This window comes from Manacus candei, unplaced genomic scaffold (genome assembly GCF_025592945.1).
Source record: "Manacus candei isolate 608988 ecotype Guabito, Panama unplaced genomic scaffold, ASM2559294v1 h1tg000014l, whole genome shotgun sequence".
NCBI classification, from domain to species: Eukaryota; Metazoa; Chordata; class Aves; order Passeriformes; family Pipridae; genus Manacus; species Manacus candei.
The window spans coordinates 54,886,316-54,909,662 of NW_026138062.1; the positions used below are offsets into that span (position 1 = coordinate 54,886,316).

Genomic DNA, 23,347 nt, shown 5'->3' on the forward strand with positions numbered 1-23,347 from the left:
ACCAAGCATTATTTTTCATTTCCAGTGCTCTTCAGTTAGTGACAGTAGCAGGGATTTTGTATTGAAGCTCTATTGATGCTGAAGGGGCCCATGGAGAAGACTTCTCAGAGCAAGGGCTGGCAGGCTACAGCTACCAAACTGCTGCTTAGAGGTTCTGGCCCAGTGGGTCAGATAAGCTTTCTCCAGCTTCCAGAAAAATATCCCCTTTGGGAGCAACTGAGAAGATCTGCTAATCTCCCTCTCCCTCATAAACAATAAATCCTTTTGCTCCCAAGCCCTGCCCTCAGCTTTTCCTCTCAAAACAAACATCTCCTCTACATGATCCCATACTGCAGAGGGAAACAGAAAGGCATTCCTCTGTTACCTTGCCTTGCCCTGCCTTGCCTTGCCTTGCATTATCTTTCTTTCCCTCACACATTAAGTTTGTTTTTTTATAAAGAAATATCATTTGGCATCAGTCTTAAATGCAAGGAAATATAAGATATGAAATAGCAACGATAACTTCAGGCTGCCCTGTAAACTCACATACACTGTAAACACTGTACACACTAAATCTGCGAATTTAAACCAGATTATTTTGCAGAGTTTCTCTACTGGATTTTTTTATGTCTGGGAAATGACTACTCTGTTACTGTCAATAGACAAATTGTCTTTTGCTACAACTGAAGAGCACAGCCGTTCATTTTAGGGTTTGTATTTAACAGACGTCACCCTTATAAAAATCTAATCTTATTTAAGTTTCTAATTTAAGGGTTAAAAAATGAAGCTTTATTCTACTGGAGGAAAAAATCCAGTTTGGAGATACACCTGTTACACCTGATATACCTTCTTTGAACAATTTTCACAGAGGAATATCAAACTCTATTTTTTGTGTTAAATGAAAATTTTAAACAACAACAACAAAAATATAATGCTAGTTGCCAAAATCCAACTACTTCTTTCTTTTGCTGAAAGTTCACAAACGTGGTTCTTAATATCAGCACACTACAGTGCTGGATAATACTGATCAAGTTTTAGAGATGTTTATATATCATTAGTTTCCTTCACATTTGATGTTCATAAACCTCACTTTCATTATGAAAGAAAACAGAAATTGAGTAGATTGAGATACATGGTTGTTACTAAAATGCTTTTTAAAACACTTGTAAGTGGTCCTAAAGTAATTTAATAACTTATTTCATATCACATCGTATTTCTCCTAAAAGGGTACTGTGTGTAAGTTCACAGTCTAAGTTTAGGAAGACTTGTTTTTCTGCTGAGTGGTAAAGCTAACATAAAAATAACTTGAACATCCCAAACTGCTGCTGATATAAAACCTCTTCCTAAAATATATCAGATGTCATCAGATGTTCCCAATGAAAACAGACAGCCTTCATGTCTGTAGCTGTTGGCTATAAAGCTAGCTGATACCTGTCTAGATGAAAGATTCTTGACTGTTTATTCATATCATATTCATAAGCCATATTCAAATGGCCTGAATTCCTTCCAAACCTTTGAGCCCCTTGTCTTCTATAAGGTTGGTGCCTCTGGGGGACCAAGAGCCGACCAAGAGCCAACCAAAAGGAAATGCAGAGAATAAGGACTTTACCAGGATTACACATCCCTAAGTCACCACTGTTTGTTTGCCTCTGCCTTTTCCATTTTCCCCTTTCCACGCAGCAGTGCTGCCGGAGACCTGCTGTGACAGTTCCAGGCCACATCCTTATTGCAAAGAAACCTAAGTTACTTTTACACCCATAGAAAAAGAAAAACAGTAATAATTTACAAAACTTTAAAAGTTCACTTAAACCTTAGAGAAAGCAGTGGGATCAGCCGAGCTCTCTCCGATCATTTTAGAGATTAGCCTCTAAGCCTGCTGAATGGTCTGTGGTAATCTTTTACAAGGTATTTCATCAGCAACAACCCCACAGGCTATACTGCAGCTTTACACGGGGCTGCAGATTTGGAGGGAGCTTCTTGGGACACACAGAGTGTTCAATTTTCCCAGTACAGTGTGTATTCTTGGACCCAAAGAGACTCAGATTTAATCCTGCATTTCTCATCAACCCTCTGAAACATGACCTACCTCTTTAGCTGCTCCCAAGCCACCTCTCTCTAATTAAGGAGAGCTGGACTGTAAAATGCCACATCCTGTACCCACTTGGCTTGGCAGATTTAATGAGCTACTGTGGTAGAAACAAGGTAATGCCCTCAAGCCACCAAAGGCTAATCCATTATTCTTCCCCCCCCCCCCCCCAAGGCATTTCACTAGTAAACTCACACCATTAGTTGCACTAATCTGCTTTGTCCTTGAAGGGTTTCTGCAGATGATTTTTCTGACAGTTTTATGTCTCTCATAACTTGGGTTAGCTGTGCTGCAGCAGCCGTGCTGTGGTGCTCTCCCCACTCCCCAAGAGAAAGGCCCTTTTCCAAAGCAGTTGCAGTTGCTAATAGATCAGAAATTATCTTCTGAGTGTGGTCTGAAATGAAAGAGCTGTGGGTAAGGTAAAGGCTGAACACCAACCTCCTCCTTCTCACTCTCTTCTGCTAGTGGGTCTATGTGGCTTGGATGGGAAAGAATAAAATATCTTGTCATGGTCACATCCCTGCAGTGAAAAGTTTAAGAGACATGTTTGGAGATGTTGACACAAAATTTCCTGTTTTCTCCCTCCTCCAGGCTATGTCCACTAGTAATACCTTGAGAAACAGAAATTCTGGGAGAATTAAATCTTCTTCTCTGATGTTTCACTGCTTCTCACTAAATAGAAAGGAAATTGTCATGATGGTTTCTGGGGATGGCTCCTGGAAAAAGAGGACAACATTTCTTGTACACTTTTCCACTATTTTAGCATTATGATTTTAAATTCCCCTTTAATATCCTCCTTCCATCCAAACCTTCATTCCATAAGGATATACCTACTTGTCAGAGAAGTAGAATGTAATTTTGTATGAGCATGCAATACTTTCAGAGTGTCTCCTACCAAACCTTTGCATTTTCTAGGTAGAAGTCATGGAATTGAGTAACACCATCCTATAGGACCTCCACTCAAGTTTTTCTCAGATAAGGGCTAAGAAGCTAGTCAAGTAGAGCTCAGGTTTGAGTTAACAGCCAGTGAAACAACGCAGGATTTCTTTCAGTGCTCTGCTCTGCTGCTTGATTTCGTCTGCACTTCATGCAGTTCTGCTCCTCAGATTTCATGAAGACGTGAAAATATCACATTACTTGCAAATATAATACGGCACAAGCAATTCCCTTAGCGTGCTGTTTGAGGGAGGTATAGAACAGATATTGGTCTACTGGCCACCATAAAGTTTTTAAGAATGAGAAATTATGCCATAGCCACACTATCACTGACATCTTCAAGGTTAAAATTGTTCCGATCTGTTCGCTTCTGAAATTATTGCTTTGCTACAAACACTTCCAGAGCAGTGACTAGTGTACAGCAGAACCAAACTTGAGCTCAGACAAGAGAAAAGCTGGGAATTGATTCTTCTTGGCGTATAGTTTCATAATTTGCCTATCAGGAGAAAATGCTTAATAGAGACCTGGCATAGAAAGACAACATTGCACAAAATACTACCTAAAAATGCCTTAGAGAGGACAATCTGTGTAAAGTATAGTAGAATTGTCTGCTGTGAACTGGAAACAGAGTGCTTGACTGTGAGTATTTATTATTACTTACAGATTGTTATCCTACCACTCGTTTTTCTAAGTGGGAAAAATTTGAAGATTCAAACCACTGCCAGCACAGTCTTTTCTACCCACACCAAGTCCAGAGGAGTCATAGCAAGTACTGGGTTGTGTAAAATAGCATGCTCCTGGTGTCAGAAAGAGGTATAAGGACCCACTTCAGCATCCTTATTCACCATTTCCCCCCCTTATTTCTACTCTTATTTTCCTAGGAGAATGTTTCCAGCAATGAGGGTGAAAATTACAGGCTTGGATCCCCACCAGCAGTATTATATTGCCATGGACATTGTCCCTGTGGATAACAAGAGATACAGGTAAGCTTTTTAAGTGCAGAGGTAGGAACCTTATAATAACTTACTGTTAATGACAGCCTAGCAAGGACACCTGCCATTATACACGATTGCAAAGGTTTGCTGGAGGAGACCATGTTGATTCATATCAACGTGGTTGATTTGACCAGAATCATGAGACACAAATCCAGAGGTTTAATATAGTCTCTTTGGATCTAAATCTTTTTCTTTTCAAATAGCAGTTTTTAATTGAGGAGTTCCCTGTCATGCATTTCCTAATTGACTTGATTCGCTACAACTTTCCGAGGGAACTGATAACTGGAGTTATCAATGGGGAGTCTACAGTCTCTAAAACTACTTCAACAAGAAAGCAATGGGCAAGCAGCCCCTGAACTAAGATAGGGACCTCAGGTCTGGCCTGAACTGAATTGGGTGATTTAAATTTTAAAAGCATTCACTGTCCAGCACAGCAACCACAGTGAATATTGGTCCCTGACCCAGAGTGTGGAGTCACTGAGAAACACTCCACCACTGAGTTGAAAGACAGGAAGAGGTTTCTCTGATATTAATGGGCTTCTGACCCTTAAATGTACTCTGGAAAACTCATGGTCCCCTACATCCCAGAAAACTATCCAGACAGAGGTGATTAATGTATTCTTATTAAAAGACCCCTTTTCCCCTAACGGTCTTGACTGAACCAGATTTCAGGGATTTGGAATTGACCCTATGCTTCAAACGCTAAATACTACATTTTTGCTCTCAAATTGTGCAGAGTGTTTCTCAGGAAAATACTTTTCCTGGGGAAGCATCAAGAGAGTGTTTGATACTCAGCTGGGTGGTTTTTTTTCTTTCTTTGAGTGTGGTTCTGACAACATTAACATTGAAAATAAATATATTGTCTTACCCTTTGTTTCTGTCCATTGAGCAAACTAGCAATGAAAGGAACAGACCTTTCTTTTCTTTTAATTTCTTGTGAAAATACAAGAAATTAGTCAATCTTTGTAGGTAAAGACTGAAACAGCTTAGCAGAGCTGAGTAGAGACCCAATGAGGGGCAGCCCAGGGCAGAATTAGAGGTGTTAGCAGGACTCTTTGTGAAATGCCTTAGATGGAACTAGCTGCAGGACAGAAAAAAAAGTGTCTAGGCAAAGCTGTGGTAGAAAAATTTATGGCATATATAGGATGGCTAGATCAGGAACACAAAAGATCACAAAAAGTCAGGAAAACAAAAATAATTTTTTTCCTTTAGTCCCAATGTATGTAATACCATATGGAATTTCCTGTTTTGCAACATTTCAAACCAGAAATTCTGTTTTAGCAATTGTTCTAGTGGTATCTATTGGCTGTTGCCCTTTCTAGGTGAAGCCACATGTGTTTTGCAAAGTCTGGTATGGGATCCAGTGCCGATTTCCAGAAATTACAGGGCATTTATTAATATTTTCAGAGAGGACTTTGTTTATCCATATTTTCCAGCCTCTTACTCTGGCTCAGAGAGGGTTAAGGAGTTGAGAAGGCACATGTGGCAGAGTTTTACTGGCAAAATAACTGCAAGGCGGTTTTAATAAGGAATCAAGTCTGAACAAGTGGCTCAGGGATAATCTGGCTTTCATTTAGAAGGTAGGAGGTTGCAATAAAGCACATTCTCCCCTGACTGCAAATGAGAGCTTGAATTGCATGCGGTAGGGTGGCAGGGGAGGAGGAGCTCTGGACATATTCCTACAGTGAGTGAGTGACAACTTCCCTTAGGTCTACCCTTCCTTTTTCAGGTATGTGTATCATAGCTCCAAGTGGATGGTGGCTGGCAATGCTGACTCTCCAGTACCCCCAAGGGTTTACATCCACCCTGACTCACTGGCTTCTGGAGACACCTGGATGAGACAGGTGGTCAGTTTTGACAAGCTCAAGCTGACCAACAACGAGCTTGATGATCAAGGCCATGTAAGTTAGAAGTTAATTGTGGTGCCTGCTGTCCCAGCCTTGCTCCTCTCAGTCTTGAAAGGGTGCTGCTGCTGCTTTGATGCTCCTCTGTCTTGTTCAGCACATATCTGTAGCTGCTCTCCAGAGTTACGGAGCTTTTTCCCTATTTCAGTGCTTTTCCTCAAACTGCTGCCTGACCCTATAAAGCAATAAAGTAGCTTTCTCTCTGCACTTAGCACAAACTTTGTCTCATACGTGCTTGTAAGAAAAGGGTAGTTTTCGTCATATTAGCTCTTATTCCATCCCTGCTTTCTTGTACATCTGGATGTGGTGTAAAATATTTGGGAAAGAAAAAAAGTCCTTTTCCTTTTCTTTTCTCTTCAGATAATCTTACATTCAATGCATAAATACCAGCCTCGTGTTCATGTCATCCGCAAGGATTTCAGCAGTGATCTTTCTCCTACAAAGCCAGTTCCTTCAGGAGATGGGGTGAAAACTTTTAACTTCCCTGAGACAGTTTTCACCACAGTGACAGCCTACCAAAATCAACAGGTAAAGATGTGTGCCTTCAGGCTCCTTTTATGTTGTGTGGTCATAAAAATGTCAGTGTGCTCTTTGTGACTGAGACCTTTTCTTCTCTACCAAACAAAGCTAAAGAAGAGTGTACACTTTGCAGGCTAAAAAAGAAAATGCTTGCTCTGGGGTAGTGTGTAGATTTCAAGTATCTAGTCAGAAAACCACCTTGGAGATAAGATGGCTGTATCTTTTTCTGTAATGTAAGTAGGTGAGATCAATCATAAAGAGATGTATTGTGTTCAATTTCCTTGCTGTCTCATGGTACAAATTACTGTGTCTTGTCCCTGCTATAATTTTAAGGTAGTACAACTAGTCCAGATCTGTTGTCTCAGAAAGAAAACACATAGTTGGGGTTTTTATAGCAGCGAAGGAAAAATTTTTAAAGAAGTGCAATCTCATCAGTTTGTTGACAAAATAAGACTTTGAACGCCTGTATTGCATATGAACTGAAATCCTCGTGCATGAATGTCCTAAGGTAAGGAGTCAAGTTAGGCCCCTGAGCTTTAGGAAAGAAAACTTCCAGCTCTTCTAGAAGTTAGTCAATATGATCCCCTTCGAGACTGCCCTCAGGAACAAGGGATAAAACAAATATGGTAGATCTTTAAGGAAGTCTTCTATATAGCCAAGAGTTAGCAATTCCCTGGAGCAAGAAATCAAGCAAAGAACTCAAGAGACAGGCATAGCTGAGTAGGGACCTCAGACTAAAGGGAAAGAAGCAAATGCATGGGCGATGGAAACAAGGTCAGGTAACCTGGGAAAAGTAAGGAGATTAAGTATGATTGTGTAGGGAGCGGGTGAGGAAGGCCAAGGCAAAGCTGGAACTGAACCTGGAAAAAATAATAAGGGCTTCTACAGGTATGTTAACCAGCAAAGGAAGGTTCAAGAAGGTGTACCTCTCCAATAAACAATGCTGGAAAACTGGTAACAACAAAGGAGGAGAAAGCTGAGGTACTTAACTTTTTTGCATTAGTCTTCAATGGCACCTCTCTTCCAACCTCTTGAGTGGGTGGACAGCAGGCTGGGACTGGGGAAAAAAAATGCTTCCCGCTGTAAATAAAGATCAGAAGAAAAAACTTTGGGTGACCAAGTTGTGGCCTTCCAGTACCTGAAGGGAGCATACAAGAAAGATGTAGAGATATTTTTTATAAGGGTGTGTAGTGACAGGACAAGGGGGAATAGATTCAAACTAAAAGAGTAGGTTTAGATTAGATATTAGGAAAAAAATTCTTTACTGTGGTGAGGTTGGTGAGGCACTGGGACAGGCTGCCCAAGAGAAGCTGTGGATGCCCCATCCCTGGTGGTGTTCAAAGCTGGGTTGGGTGGGGCTCTGACTGTACACATTTGCTCTCCCTTCTCCTCCAGTAGCCAGTGAAATATTGTGTCCTACTCTTTGATGAGGTGTCCTGCTTTATCGCTTCTTCAGGCACATTCATTGCACATACTGACAGCTCCTTGTATCCACCCATTCTTTTTGTAGTCTCCTTATGTATTGCTCATCTGCCAGCTGCCCTTGCCTCAGAGATTCTCATTAGCCTTCACAGCACCTCTGTCATGCTTTGGGTTCAGGGAGCTTGCCTTCTCTTGTTTGCCTACACATACTCCCTGTTTTACTCTCAGGCGAGAGGAACATCCCATTTCCCTTTCCTGCCATTCTCCTCCTCACTGGGGTATGGGTTGTGATGGCATTAAAAGGGCTGCATAAGGTAATTTTTTTCCCCAGCTATGTGAAACAGAATGTCAGTTATTGAAGATTTTTGCTGCGTTAATAGTGTGTCCACTTAGAGAGTGCAAGTTACTGTTGTAAAACTAGAATGAGGGTACAAACCCTCTTGGAATAAAAATAATATACTATCAAACCTGTTAGGGCAATAGATTATACAGTTTCCTGCCGTGAATTGCAGAGGAGTCTTGAATGGAAAAAAACTGGTTAAAAAAAAATTATGAAGTTAGTATTTTTTCCATGGCAACAACTGTACTTGTGGAGAATGACTTCATGAACTCAGTGGATGTCATTATATTCAGTATTTTTGGACTGAGGGACAGACACATATTAAATTAGCTTAAGGCAGATTGTAATATTTAAACAATTTCTAACAACTGTGAATTGTAACAATTTAGTGAAATGTCATAGAGTTGGGGGTTTTTTGCAACATACATGCTGACAATGCTCCCATGATTGCTTCTTTTTCTTCCCATTATTATAACTTTTTTCCTCAGTCTGGTCCCCTCAAACTGACTTAAATAAGGATCTGAAATGGATCAAAAATATCGGAACATGATGGTGGGTTTTCTGTAATTGCAGTATGGGAAATTTCCTACCCCTCTCAGCCAAATACATATACTCCAAAAACTTTAGCTGTAACCAGATATGAAAAGAGGACAGAGAAGGAGAAGAAATGAGAGGAAATAGGCCTGTAATTTTTCCTTCATGACCAGACCTATAAGACATAATTACACAGGTAAGGGAGGTGCTAAGGGAGGGATCCCTGTCATGGACTGGTACCATAAGCTGCCTCACTCTAAATAAGCACTAAAGTTTCTGTCTCTCTGAATTCCAAGAATTTGGGGATTTTGTCCAGAAAAATTTGGGGGACACAATCACATTTTTATAATACCAGTAAGGAGATTCTAGTTGGCTGGAGAAACCTTTTCATTAAACCCAAATTTAAATTCCCTGAATCTGCCGGCATGCCCTCCAGTGGCTGTAAAATTTTGTCTTACCGGGAGAAGTGTCTCTGGAAACAATTGTACAATGTTAGCAAATCCACCACAGGGATTCCCTCTGCTGTAATTCCATCCTCTACAGAACATATCTGTGTCTGTACACACAAGTCCCAGGACAGCTGCAAAGTCAGGCTAGCGGAAATTAAGTTCACAAATTAAGCTTCTGCAAAAATAGGAGCTGCATTCCAGATCTGAGGCTCATATTTAGAGTAAAGGCTTGGTTCTGACAGAAGCAAAACACCTGCAAATCCACTTCAGATCAGACTGTATTAAACTAGTCCCTTCTGAGCAGTTTCAGCAAAAACACCTCAAATTTGATAGGGTCTGGAGATCTCACTCTCCTTTCACTCCAGAGATAGAATCTCCAGGACAAGGTGAGGCAGGCAGAGGAAAGCTCTTGTGCTACACCAGGTTGTGGAACAGCCAACAGTGAGTAGAATACCACAGACTGCAAGGTCAAAATCCTCATGCTATTTTTCATATTTACCAATATGGAATTTGTGCTTAAAAATAAAGCATGAAGGAAGATCCCCCCCAAAGCAGTTAGTCTGGCTGCCCCTTCCTTTATTTAAAGGAGAAAAAAAAAAAAAAAGAAAAAGAAAAAAATATTTCCAGACCGGAAAACTCTTGAGGAGCCACCTAGATGCTGACCAGGACAGCAGCAACCTGTACGTGTGACCGGGTGGCCAGCTCCCATCTTTGGGGGCTGTAGCCTGTGCTTTGCTAGGCCTTTCCTCCTCAGCATTGTTTGAAGGTTCATGAGCGCATCCAGCTGCTGGATATCTAGAGTGTTGAGGCTGGGATAACTCAGATACCAGCCAAACATGAGCAGTATGCCTGCTTCCCAAACCACGTGGACATTGACAAATTAGAGCTCCTGGGGCTTTGCGTCTGGGTCCAAGGTGTGCTTCTCCTTCAGGAACAACTTCTCAGCCCCAGTGCTGTGCCAGGTTTCCTAATACTGCCATGGTTTCTGTCTCTGGTGCCATTCTCTTGTAAGCAGATAGTGTATTCATGGATAATGGAAGGGCAACTTTAACAGAAGTCCGGGGAAATAAGTATGGAAAATCACTGTACAAGTGGCTTGGGTGAGAGTGATAATCATCCGTAATTTTCATTTGTTTAAAGAGAAAAATTTGAAGACATCAACTAATTCTCTTTTTCTTCCTTTTAGATCACCAGATTAAAAATTGACAGAAACCCCTTTGCTAAAGGTTTCAGAGATTCTGGGAGAAACAGGTAACAGGAACTTGTTTGTGTTTCCTCACCGATCTCTTTCCTCCTTTCCCTGATGAGTGCACAGGGCATGTGTCTAAGGTTGAGAAAGGCATCTTGTGATCATAATTATGTTTTACAGGAGAAATTTGCTGTAAAATAGTTCTTAGAGGAATTAGAAGGACTGTTTTATTTTAACTAAACAGATTTAATGTGTAATGATGGCTTCTTTAGGAAATACTTCCCAGGTTAAACAGCTAGACTGATCCCATTTCTTTTCAGAAGTCTCCTCCAGTGCTGCTCCTACCTCTGTTTGGATTCTGCAGTCCCAAACCCTGACAAAGGGGTTTAGATATTCTTAGACAACATATCTGTAAAGACAACTTATCTCTTTCCTGCTTGATAACATTTTTTTCTGTGACTGTATTTTTTTGCTGCCGTATGTTTGGTTCTCTCTTTGCTTCTACCTTAGTGTCCTTTCTGTTATTTTGTAAATGTGTTTTGCTGGTGGGTTTTTTCCTTTTTTTTATGTCCTGGAAAATTAATTTATTTATGCTCATTTCTATGATTTTCATGTTTTAAAACATTCTTTAGCATCTCTGATAAGTTGTTAGTAAACTGTTCATGTATTGCTGATGTGGTACCATGATATCTAAAGAATTAGGTAAAATTAATGAACTTGTAGAGATACTGTAGTTTCCTATTTTTTTTTTGTTATTAAAATGAAGAACACAGAAAAATGGGGGATTGCAGACTGTAAAACAGACAAATAGGTCACAGTCTAACACTGTGCAAAATAATAACTTATTCTTTATTATATGTAGAGCTGGTTGAAGGGCATTTTTTAATTTTAATTTTCACAGGAAATGCCAAAACTTAGAGTGCAAATGCTTGCTTTACATTAGAAGAAAAAATGACTTTGTGATAGGTTTGCAGGATAAAAGTGCAAAAATGTTCTCATTTCAAACAATTCCTGTTTTTCTCCAGTGTTGTCAGATTATTTCACTTTGACTGTGTCGCTTGATTTTTGCCAGGATTTTTATGAAAAGATTAAATAAAACACCTTGAGCGTTATTTAGAAAAAAAAGTATTTTAACAGGTAATAGTTAAACAGGAACTTTAATCAAAAACCCCTATTGTGATAGTAAAGACATTACAGAGTTATCAAAAAAGAAAAAGAAAATCAAACCAAAGTTTCAACTTTTTCTGCCATTCATGAATCCTGAAGAATTTGCAGCCTATCTGAGTATTTCAGATCTAAATGACTTGGGTATCCTTTCAATCAGTGTGACAAAGGCTTTAAACATTAATTTTATTATAGAACTAGACATATACGAGTACATTACAAGAAGCCTAGGGTTGTAAAGCAAGATTCTGCAAGCCGGAGTGAAAGTCATGTGCATAACCCTCATTTGCTGTTCCCATGGGCACTGTAATTCAGTTTTTACTTGCATGCTCCTGCTGTGTGTGTTCCCCAGGACCACTACGTCCTTATAGTTTGCTAAGGACAGTGTTCAGTCCCTGTGTTTTCCAGCACACATTGTAATGCTACACGCTCTATGGTCACAGACACCTAACTGACCTAGAGATTTCCTAGCTCAGTTCCTCTGAGCTGCATCTTACAGAAGCTATGCAAAAAGATGTTACCGCTCTCATTTAATCCCCACTGGGAGCATCAGTTCTCCTCGAGGCATATGTGATTTTTACTCTGCTCTCCTCTCCTGTGTGTGGGAAGTAGGATGTGCCCCAGGTACATGATCTGTGTGCAGAGATACAGCTGCACTGGGGGCTGGGTTTGGAAGAGGATTGATGCAGTTCCAGGTACATGGTGGGCTATATTAACATGGAAGGCATTAATAAGGTCCTAGCTCAGTGAATTTGGACAGTTTCCTGAAAAAGTTGGGAATTACTGATCTTTGTAGCTCATTGATTTAAGAAAGGGCAGGAAATTGCTACACGGCTGCAGCTGTGGGGAGGGCTCAGTAAGGCTTTCTGCTGATGTAAAGAGGAATTAAAATCTTTAAGGTATTACACATCAAAGAGAGCAGCCTGAGGCTTTAGGAAGAAAAAAACAGGCAAAGGTATTTGCAAGCATATATAGCAGTCAGGCGCCTGCCTCACAAGCAGTGGTCTGGCTAAGGTTGCACTGCTGTTGTCAGCTAGTGGAGGACATTAACGCTCAGCTGCTCCCTTTCAAGAGGACACATACATAGACGTTCACATAAGAGGGAGAAAAACATTCAGGTCTAAGCTGTGTGGGGAGAGGACTCTCCAAATGGGACTTCTCTTAACTATGCTGGATGGCTCTTCCCCCTGTGAATTTGTCATTTCATCAGGATTACTGGTCAGCTGGATTAGCAGTCATGATGCTCTGCAAATTCCCACACCCTCAAACATCATTCACATATCCTTCCCACAACTTCGGTCAACTGCAGTGCATCAGACTGGCTGGAGAATGTCCCACTGAAAATGTAGGCCTTCTTTGAAAAAGAAACAGGTTAAATTGAAGAAGGGGCCATTTGTGAAGCAGGCAATTGAATAGTATATGTCCAAGAGGTTTTAAGGTTTTTAGAGGTTTTTAGAAGGTCTTAAGGAAAAAAAAAAGGTGTGGCAGCAGCAGGAGACACAGAATTCTGAGGCAGCTCCAGGACATCATATCCCAGTGACATAGGGATACTGAATCAGAGCCATGGTTAGAGTTTGCCAGCAAATGATGGAGGAGAGAATCCCCCTGGGAAAAGCAGAGCATATTGGGAAAAAAGGAACTCTTAGGCCACTTCTTCTCTAGGACATTACCTTTCTGCTTTGTGTGGAGATTCTTCCATTAAATGGTGGTAGATATTTTCCCCTCCAGTTATTTATTCTTTTATTGTTTCACTGTTGTTTCCTGCTGCAGAAATCGTGGAGTTAACTGGTTTTTTTTAAAAATAGTTTCCCTTTTAAATCTTTTGCTTCCATCAGCTCACAGCCTTCCCCTACGTTTCCTTATGACTGTGGTCTCACTTCATTACTACAAGAGATTGCTAAAACCCTGTTGCTCTGGGGACACCCCATCATGATGTAAATGCTTGTATCCATATGGAGGAGCAATGTTTTCCCAGATTCTTTCTTAGATCTCTTTCAGTTATTTGCATGAGTGTCTCCCTTCATAGCTCACTGCCTCAGTCTTTAAGCTGGGAGAAGGAGCAGTGATGGGTTTCAGAGGGAAGGATAGAAACAGCTCAGCAGCTAGACGATGTTTTGCAGTCTTTGAGCACTCAAACCATGTTAAGTAATGGTGTTCAGCCATCTAGCCATTTGCCCTGTTGGATTAGGAATTTAGCCTGTGTTTGAAGGCTGAGTCTTGGTTCCTACTTCTTAGAGATTCCCTCTACCTGATTTTTGGTCCCTCTTCACTTTTTGGAAAGGCACATGAAGCATCTGTAAAAATGCAACAAGAGAAGCTTCTGGTGGTGAAAGGACACCTATGTAATGGAGGTACAAGTCAAGTTATTACTTGGTTTCTTTCCTGAACTTCAAGGGATTGAGAAACTAGAGTTTTTGAGATATAGAGCTCAGCTAGCCAAATGTTTGGGTAGCAAGGGTGCAGGTTTAATGCCACAGAGCCTATTTTTGGAGACCAAGCAAAATTGATTTGACAGTGGGATGCTTGCAGGACCTCCTTATCCAGGAGGAAGCTAGAAGGGACAACAGTCAGGAAACTCATCAGGGTCATGGAAGATAAAAAACCCTAGGCTGAAGGCAAATAACAGCACTTGACTTTCAGATGTGGGCAGCTGAAGTGAATACAAGTTGCTTCTGCTGGAAATGCTCTTTGAGTTTTGTCTAGGATAAGAAAGCCAGGAAGGCACTTGGAGCCAATAGTTTGGCTTCCCCAGTGAACAATGAAATGATGACCTGAATCCTGCATGTAGTGGGAATGGCAAGATCAGCCATATGGGATGGATTATGGAAGTGCACAGATAGGTCCTTTCATTTTTCAGACAATGGAACTGTTTCATTTATTGCCTATTATTAAAACTTTATAGCACTAAAAATAAAAGAATGAATGAAAAAGAGAGAGTAAATTTTGGATACCTTTTAAAGGACTGACCTTATTAAAAAAAAAAAAAAGCTGGCAGTGAGTCCTCTTCTGATACTTTTGCTTTTTACTTCCTTCATAAAGATGGTGTGAGAGGGGAGGGTTTATGGACTGATAGATAGTTTGAAGTTAATTTTTCAGTGCGGCTCTTTGGAAGAGAAAATAAATGCCACATGGATTATGTTCAGCACACTTGGTACCAGCAGCCCTCACCAAAGCTCCCCCCGTATTACTGAGATTCCAGGAATGCTGCAAACAATTATTTTTTTGTCAGCATTTATTGCTGTCCCAAAAGGTCTCTTCATTGGCCAGGGGGGGTTTCTTTTCCTTGTTAGGGGGTGGAACACACACACATAATAGCACTCCAGTATTTCTGCTGACTAGGAGAGCACACTAATGTCATAAATTGCTACATAAGACACAGTTGTTAGAGTTGACAGGGATTAAATTTCTTGATTCCCACCTCACCACCTCAACATTTTCTTTCAAAGATAGGAGTACATCACAGACAGAAGAAAGGCTGGGGATAGGGTTGTAAAATCAGTCACACAAAGGTGGTGTGCCTTCTCATCAAAAGCTGTTTTTTAGCATGGCTGCATGTTCTTCTTTTGCAAGACTCCATACACAGGGTGGTTGGTGCCTAGCAGGTTAGCACATGAAGCTGCTGTCTCATGGATCTTGTCTTATGCATGGAAAGATGTGAAAGTTCAGTAAGGATGTGTCCTTCTTAGATACTGTTTCAAAAACACCCACAATATTTTTTCTGCACAAAGTGAAATAGGCCCCCCAAAAGATAAACCAAATTAAAAAAAACCCAAACAAACCATACACCAATGGGAAAAAAAGATTTTTCTAGTATATAGGGACTTAAATTTATGCATAGGAGAACTGTACATAACTTTGAGCTCTGTTATCCACATACTCAGAGAGGATGTTTTGTAATGCATGTTCCACACGTGTTCTGGAGGAGTAAAGGTCTCACATTAGTGGCAGGAAGAACCGGCCGTGGAGTTTGGCATCCATTCTTCAGGTACCTGCTTCTGCCACGCTGCCCTCGGCATTTCAGGGCAATCTGTGAGTCCAGCAAAGCCACAGTGTTGTTTCCAACAGTTGCAGTGTGGAAAGGGAAGGGTGAGAGGAGCTGTGTCCACAGCAAAGGTGCTGTTGTAGAACTCCTCTCCTGGAGCAGGAGGAGGTGGGTCTCTGGAGGCATCTTTCCTTTCCCTGACATACAGGCAGGAATAAAAGCTGGTACTCTCAGTGCTGCCAATTACCCTCTATCAGGTCACAGACACAGTGGAGTCTAAACCTTGAAAGCAGTGTATTATTCCCGATTTAGTTTTATTTCTTCCTTTTATTATCTCCTGACTATTCTATTTTTTCCTTTTCAAATTATATGGTACCTGTGAGAACTGTATTGATACAGCGGAAGGTGGTAGATGCAGAGCTAGAAACTTAGAATGAGTCAGTTGCTGAGCAGATAATGATGTAGTCTCCAGGGAGAGGCAGTGGTAATAGCATTAACCTGCTTTTACTGTCTCCCTGAGCCACCTCCCATTAGGGTTTGGATTTTACTGGAAGGGAGTTATGAGAGCAGAGCTAGAAGTCTGACGCTGGAGATCTAATGACTGAGCCAGACTGTGTGTCCACTGGTTTTAGTGAGCTGGCCTCTTTGCTTCCTCACATGATTCTGTGGAAGACACAGAGCAGCTGAATTAGTAGAGCTGGAACTTTCAGTCTGCATTTTTGGATATATTACATGGTTTTAATCACCAAGGCAGGTCCTTTCAACAGCAGGTCTAGTTGCATTGCAAGTTGCTCAGGACATTTTTTGCCCCTGGATATATGGTACCAGAAAGTCCTCCCTTCATGTTTGGGCCAGGGAACATTTCATGAGGCTGCAAAAAAGGTGCTGTTCTCTTCCCAGCTGTGAGAGTTGAGAAGCAGATGGAGTCTGAAAATGTGTGACTTTCACACACAGGGAGCAGAGGAAATCCTGGGGCATGATATCGGTAGTTGAAGGGTAGCTTTTGCACACAGAGCCCAGCTTAGCAGATGGGTTCAAATTCTGCACTGCCTTGTTGTCTCTGAGCTCTATGAGCTGGCAGAGGCCACTGTATTAACCAAATAGTTTTGTTGTAATGTGCTCAGCACTAGTGTGAGACTGCTATGCAGATATGTCTTCTGTTTCTACTTCTAACAGCTTAGCAGCTAATAAACACCATGCAACAACCTCTCTTCTAAACCTCCTCTTAAAATACAGAGTTTAGTTTGCCAACTCCAATGTATTTAAAGCATCCAAGCTTCCGGGGAGACTTTGGAAAGTTAACCGAGTGAGTGAAGGCACGTGCAGAAAGACATTTTCAGAAGCAAAAGGCAGCTCCAGTGTCAGCTCAACATCTGATGAGAGGCTCTGGGGATGTTAGTGCCTTTTGCGTTGAAAGGGGATATGTTCTTGCATTTGACGAAGAATCTCTAGTAGTGTACAGTCACGCATGGGCTAAAACCTACTGCTGGAAAAGAGGCAGGGGAAAGTGAGGAATGGGGAACAGAGCAGTGTGCAGCTTCCACAGAGGAGAGCCTTTCCTGGGAAGAAATTCCAGGGGTTTATCTCGTAAGGAACATAGAGTCTTTTCCTGATAATGTACCTGTGTCCTCACTGAGGCTATGGACTTAAGAGACTTCCAGCATTTTTTGGTGAAAATAACAATAAATCTGAGACCCCCACCCTTCAAGAAGAAAAGTTCTCACCAAATTTTTTGGTGTTTTCTTTTTGTTATGTCTTTGTGGTGAGTTAAGGACCCAAAGCAGAGATGTCACTGATAATTTTTAAAGAGCATCTTATGCATTTCTAGTCAAAGTCCAAACCCAAGAAGATTCCCTTTATGATGGCTTCCCATAGCACTTCAGAACAGTGCCCAGAAGTAGGAAGTGGCAGGAAAAGGCAGTTCACAAAATCTCTGGTTCTGTAGGCTGAATCCCAGACCTCCTTTGTTTGCATGACAGCTTACATCCACCAGGTGTGGAGGCCCAGTCAATGATAAAGTGCACCTTGAGGAGCTGACAGGTATGTGTCTCCTGTAAAGCAGACACGAGGCTTGAGATTCTTTTTGTAAAGGAAAAAGGCATTGAGAGACTGTTTGACGCTTTTGAAATCCTGGGTTGGGGAAATTTTATTTTACTCTGGTGCCCAGCACTTGTGCAGGAAGACTTGAGGAATTCACAGATGCCAAGGTGACCTTTCGGTAGCCGCTGGCAACCTGTCAAAAAAAGTCGGAGCCTTCTTTCCGCAGTGCCTATGCCCTCAGCTGACATTCTTATTCTCTCCTTGTTTTATTTTCTTTGCATAGGACGGGGCTGGAGGCCATTATGGAGACCTATGCCTTCTGGAGGCCCCCCGTGCGCACTCTCACCTTTGAAGACTTCACTACCATGCAGAAGCAGCAAGGTGAGCATACAAAGGGAATGCAAAGAGCTGTGGAAAGAGCAGAAGAAGAGGGCATAAGAGCAGCAACACACTTTGCCGTGTGTCCAGCGACTGGAATGGGGATGTCACAAACATCATTGAGCTCTTGACTGTAATGAAAGGACACAGAGCAGAGAGGGTAGATGGAAATGGTGGACAGGCCATGCCTTATGAGGTGCAAAAGAACCACTTGATCTCCCTGGTCTTCTGAGCGCTGGAACTAGAGTCCTAAGAGCTAGAAGGAGGAGCAGGAAGGAGTGTAGGGTTAAGTGAAGCAGCCTAACAACACAGTATGAGTTAAGTGTGAAGAGGGCACAGAGAGACTGAGGAAATGCTCAAGCATGTCAGACACGTTGTTCTCCATTTACAGTTAACGTTTACTATTTGTGTGGAAACACAAGGGAAATGGGATTGTGCCCTGTGGAAGTTTTAGGAGACCAAGAATATGCCCCTCTTCAGGATCATGGTACCTTGATTTCAGAACTCGGTAGCCTTGCTGGAGAGACTTTCTGTTAGTAAGAATCTGGGAAGAATTATTGGATAGCCAAGTGTTATCCACTTGCTCATGCAGTGTCTTTTCATAGCTTCTGCCCTTTACATCTCTCACTTGTTAAGTAGGGCTTTCATCTCTAGTTTCAGACTGTGTTGCTATTTTGCTTTTTGTAGGGGTAGACCTTTCCCATTCACTTTATTGCTGCTATATCTAGTTAAAAACACAGTGATCATTGAGAATGGAGGTATCAAGGCAGCCTCATACTTTTTTTCATTCCAATATACATGCAAGAAAAGAAACAATTCAAAATGGTGTTTAAATGTGACACCAGTGAGGTTAAACAATCAAAACCAAATGCCTGCCCTGTGCAGCAGATTCTCCAGCCTCTCATACTTTAGCTTGACATCACCCCCAAAAATTCCCTCCAGACCTTGAATCCATCTGAGGATGATATGGTCTCCTCCAGAGGCAGGGAAGCCATGGTGGCTGTTGGGGCTGCCCATCTCCAAGGCAGAATCAGAAGAGTATACAGTGCAGGACTGTCTTCTTGCTGACTGTCCCCTACCTCAGTTCCACGTGCGACACCCCAGAGCCTAGGTCACCTGCTGAATCATGTTTCTGATGGCATAGCATCAGAGAAGGATAGAGCACACTCCAGTCAACTGTGTGAGACTCCCCATGTCTTTACATGGTCTTTACATGGCCACCCAACTGGTCTTAAATGGCACAACTTGGGGCAGGAGAGATTTTGCACAAGCTCAGGGGCTTGTGTGGAGGAGCACTTAGAGTGGGAGATGTGGTCAGAGATGGGTTAAAGAAGGCACTCAGGAATGTTTTCATCACCCACCTAAATAGAAACATAACAGCTTCTTCTCCTGGTCACAGCCACTGAAGCAGACTCTCTCCAATGTCTCACTCCCTATTTGGGCTCAACCCCTCCCCTCCCCTCGGTTATCAGATAACATCCTACTGGCAAGTCCAGCAATTGCTTACGTGGTAAGGTAATACTAGGAAAGGAAAATATTTAATGTATTTTTAGCTTGCTATAATATAGCTTGGCAGCTGAAAAACCAGGAAGCAAGCCAGTACCCTGTGACCAGCTGGCTCTGTGCAGACCACCACCACTGCACCACAGACCTCTAGGCTTAGGGCAGCCTGTAACTAAAGTTGTGTTCACAGGTTGATCTCAAAAACTTAATAACTCATTAAAAAAAAGTGGTTTGAGCTCTGCATTTGACCATGTCAAATGAGCTCAAGATAATGAATCAGAAATATTCCAGTCATCATAGTGCTCACCTCTCAGTAGTTGCTGTAACAAGCTGTCCCCTGGTCTCAAAAATAGATGTAAAGCCAAGGTATAAACACACTCTATTTTAATTTCTGACTGCTGGGACATCCCCCAAAGGCCAGCACAAATGGTCTGGTCTGGAGGCCTTGGAATTGCTGGCAGAAAGAGCAAGAAATGCTGGGGTGGCTTTAAGCCACATGTGATTCTTCCCTCCAAACGTAAGACAACCAGGATATACCATGCTCATACCTCTTCATCTCCTTGTTTTCAAGCACATGAACTGGGTGACAGGTGAGTAAATCACTGGTGTTTAACAGCTGACATCACCAATAAGCTCTTGCACCTTGGATCCTCCCAGCCTGAGCCAGTCTTCACATGTAAATAACTTACCTTGGACTTTCCTTCTCTCTCCCGCCAGAAGCTTCAGTGCTCTGAGCTGCATGCTGTTATCTCACACCCTTGTATATTTATGAATTAGAAGTTTTCAGGGTATTATTTTAATAAACAGATACTTTAATTCTAAATCACATTGTTGTCTCCAAAACTGGGTGAACATGTGACATTTCTGAATTAACATTTGAAGAATTGCAAGCCTTCCTTTTACCCCTTGCATTGTTAATTGAGAGATTGCACAGGAGGCTACAGGAGGTTTTGGGGACTAGATGTGACCACTGCAGCTATAAAGGAATGCATATTTACTTCAGAGAGACAGGGTGAGAGCAGCAAAAGTGCCTGCTTGATGAGGAGGAAGTTATGGTTATCCAGCCTGTGAGGAGGGAGAGAATAGTGGTAGATAGGAAAAAAGCAACAGGTTCCAGTTACATGAAATCTAGGGAAGTTGCTGGACCAGTTCTGCTATAAGAACTGCGGAATTCAGCTTTGATTTTCTAGAGACGAGTCCCTCTTACTGTAGTAGGAAAAATTATGTTTTCTGGGGTAAGAGCTTGGGTTGTCAGCAGCATAAAGTTCTGTCCTATGAATTGCTACAGATTCTTAGCTTATGTACCAAATTTTTATGGCCTCTACTATCTTGTAGAGATGTTAGCTTTGTGTTACCCACCCCTGATACTCTTGTTACTGCAATTTTCATGTTTTTATGAAACAACTGTGTGGAACATGCTTCATTCAAGTGGCTCTGATTTTTCCATTCCAACCTAATGTCCATCCTTTTTTGTGGGATGTTAAGAGAGAAGGAGAAGTTTTCTCTCATCCACCTTCTTTATACGTTTAATTGTTTTATGTTTTTATGTCCCTCTTCTGTGCCTCTCAAAGTGAATAGCACCAGTCATTTAATTTCTCTTCTAGTGGGAAGTTTTCCAGATTCTTAATAATTTCTTTTAAAAAAAGTCTGCACAGAGTATTCCAGATGCATCCACACGATACAACTATATAAAGGTGTAATATTTTCCACATTATCCTTTCTGCCATTCAACATGCATCCTAGTGCTTTGCTCATTTGCTTGGCCCAAGCTGTATGTTGAGCAAGGGGCCCAATGACACACCAAAATCAATACTCCGTGTGCTGGATGCAGCTGTTTCATACAGGGATTAAATAACTCTCTAATCTGCACAATGATAGGTTTCAGCTGCCACACAAACTGGTAAGCTTGATATCACAACCAGTCACACAGATGCCTGGTGCGGCTGAATGTAGCAGTCCATGAACTTTATTTGCACGTGCTGCCATTGAAGTAAAGCACATCAGTAAGTCTCTGCAGGTCTGTGACCTGACTGGTGACCACATTGTCCTACCAAGGGGACGAACATGCTCTTTCTGTTAGTGAAACCCTTTGGCTTGAGAACAAACCTCTCTTTTGGAGCATGTAATCCAAAAGTCATCACAGCTTCAGAGGAACAAACACCATGTTTGACAGTCACAGTAGGTTTGCAGCCAGTTTGGAAAAAGAAAGTTCCCCCTGAACAAAACCTTTGCAAGAAATACTCAGAAAATGGAAGCCCAGGGAAGGCTGACCTTCTGGAGAGTGATGTCACCCACACTGCAGTCTACTTACTACTAGGAAAAAGGGGGTTTGGGATTATTGAATGCACATGTCAATGGGATGTAGGGAAAGCCAAGAGTCTATTAATGTCTTTAATTGGAATATATTTTCAAAATTTAGATTGAACCACATCCAGATTCTCATTATTAAAAATATGTGGCTCAGTTTCTTGATTATAAAAGGGAACATAAAAAAAGAAGAGGCAGGGGGGAAGAAGAAAAGAGTTTCAGTAACTCTGGATTATGTCACTTTCTAAGAGTAAAAAGAGCTATTGCTGGCTTCTATATCCAGTGATATCCAGTTTCCCACAGGATATTGTGATGAGCAGATCACTATCAGTGACTGTAAGTTTTGCCAGGACATAGAGATTAGAAAGGCACTGGGACAATAGTAGAATAGTGATCAGTATCTGATCTTTCCTACAAAAGCTGATGACTTATGCAAGAAGTGAAATCAAAGGTACCCTGGTAGTTGGTAAAAAGAATTTCCTCCTAAGCAGAATTTCAGGACCAGTATGGGAGTTACATGATGTGGTATATCAGCAGGCTTGCAGCACATAAAAATTTACTTCACCATTAAATTGCTGCTTTGGTATATACATACCAAATTTGCAGGGCTCAAACATCTTAGACTTGACTGGTGAATTTTCAAGGCAGCTTTCCTTTCAAATGGGGTCTCTTTCTTTGAATAAGTGCCTTTGCTGAGGCACTCCACCAAAGAGTAGATTCAGTAGATTCAACCCTGTCTCCATCAGCTTGAGCATCTGCATTGGTCTTGGACTGGAGACCTGAGGTAAAGAGTCCACCTCTCAAAGAGTCTGCAAAATTGGCATTAATGGTTCTTGAAATTAGCATTAAGAGCTTGAAAATTGTCTAAAAGGGTACTGAAGACAAAGAGGGGTGTGCTCCTCTCTGGCAAGACAGCTGTTGCTGTATCTGGTAGCAGCAGGTATACTGCTAGCCCTAGAGCAGCATGCACACGATCGAGTACAGGTCCTACTGTCTTTTTCTGAGATGGGAATATCTTAATCCTGCAGTTTTGTGTCAACAAGGATATGCACAAAAGGGTACACACCCTGTCCTCAGCATGGAAGAGACTCAAATGTCCCATTTACTGCTGGAAAGGAACAAAGTTTTCTTGTAGGAACAATGTTTCAAGACAGACACTAAGTCTGTCAGGAATGGTAGGTCAGCAGATGGGAGACAGATACCCTGAGCTTAGGTGGTGCTGCTTTTCCGCCTTCTCTGTAAACATTACACTTTCTGGGCAGGCATCACCTCTGTCTTGCCAAAATTTGTCTGTACAGCTTGTTACTTATTCGGTATAATACGCTTCACTCATGGGGGTGGTGCTCAGAGAGCTGCCCTGATTGCAGCCATATGCAAACAAAATCCTGAGTGCACAAATGTGTACTGGTGTCAAGTGGAAGGAAAACTGAGCCCTCTAGAACTTCATCTGAAGGCATCACAGGCACCTGGAGACAGAAAGAAGTAAATAACTATTAAGATCCTTTTGGCTTTATCTGAGATCCTAGATCCCAAAAATAGTGTCTCCCAAAAGAGACATTATGCCAAAGGAGGTTGAACAACCTACAGATTCATCTGCTTGGCCCCTTGCCTCCCAATGGC

At 41.7% G+C, this 23,347-nt stretch overlaps 1 protein-coding gene across 1 annotated transcript in view; it reads left to right on the forward strand.

The window, feature by feature from the left end:
- Nucleotides 1-23,347, forward strand: part of TBX15 (T-box transcription factor 15) — a 91,586-nt gene that overhangs the window by 57,735 nt on the left and 10,504 nt on the right. The window contains exons 3-7 of the mRNA XM_051780283.1: nucleotides 3,883-3,984; nucleotides 5,726-5,897; nucleotides 6,261-6,428; nucleotides 10,351-10,415; nucleotides 17,823-17,920. Coding sequence (XP_051636243.1) covers nucleotides 3,883-3,984; nucleotides 5,726-5,897; nucleotides 6,261-6,428; nucleotides 10,351-10,415; nucleotides 17,823-17,920 — 605 coding nt within the window. The remainder of the gene's footprint in view (nucleotides 1-3,882; nucleotides 3,985-5,725; nucleotides 5,898-6,260; nucleotides 6,429-10,350; nucleotides 10,416-17,822; nucleotides 17,921-23,347) is intronic.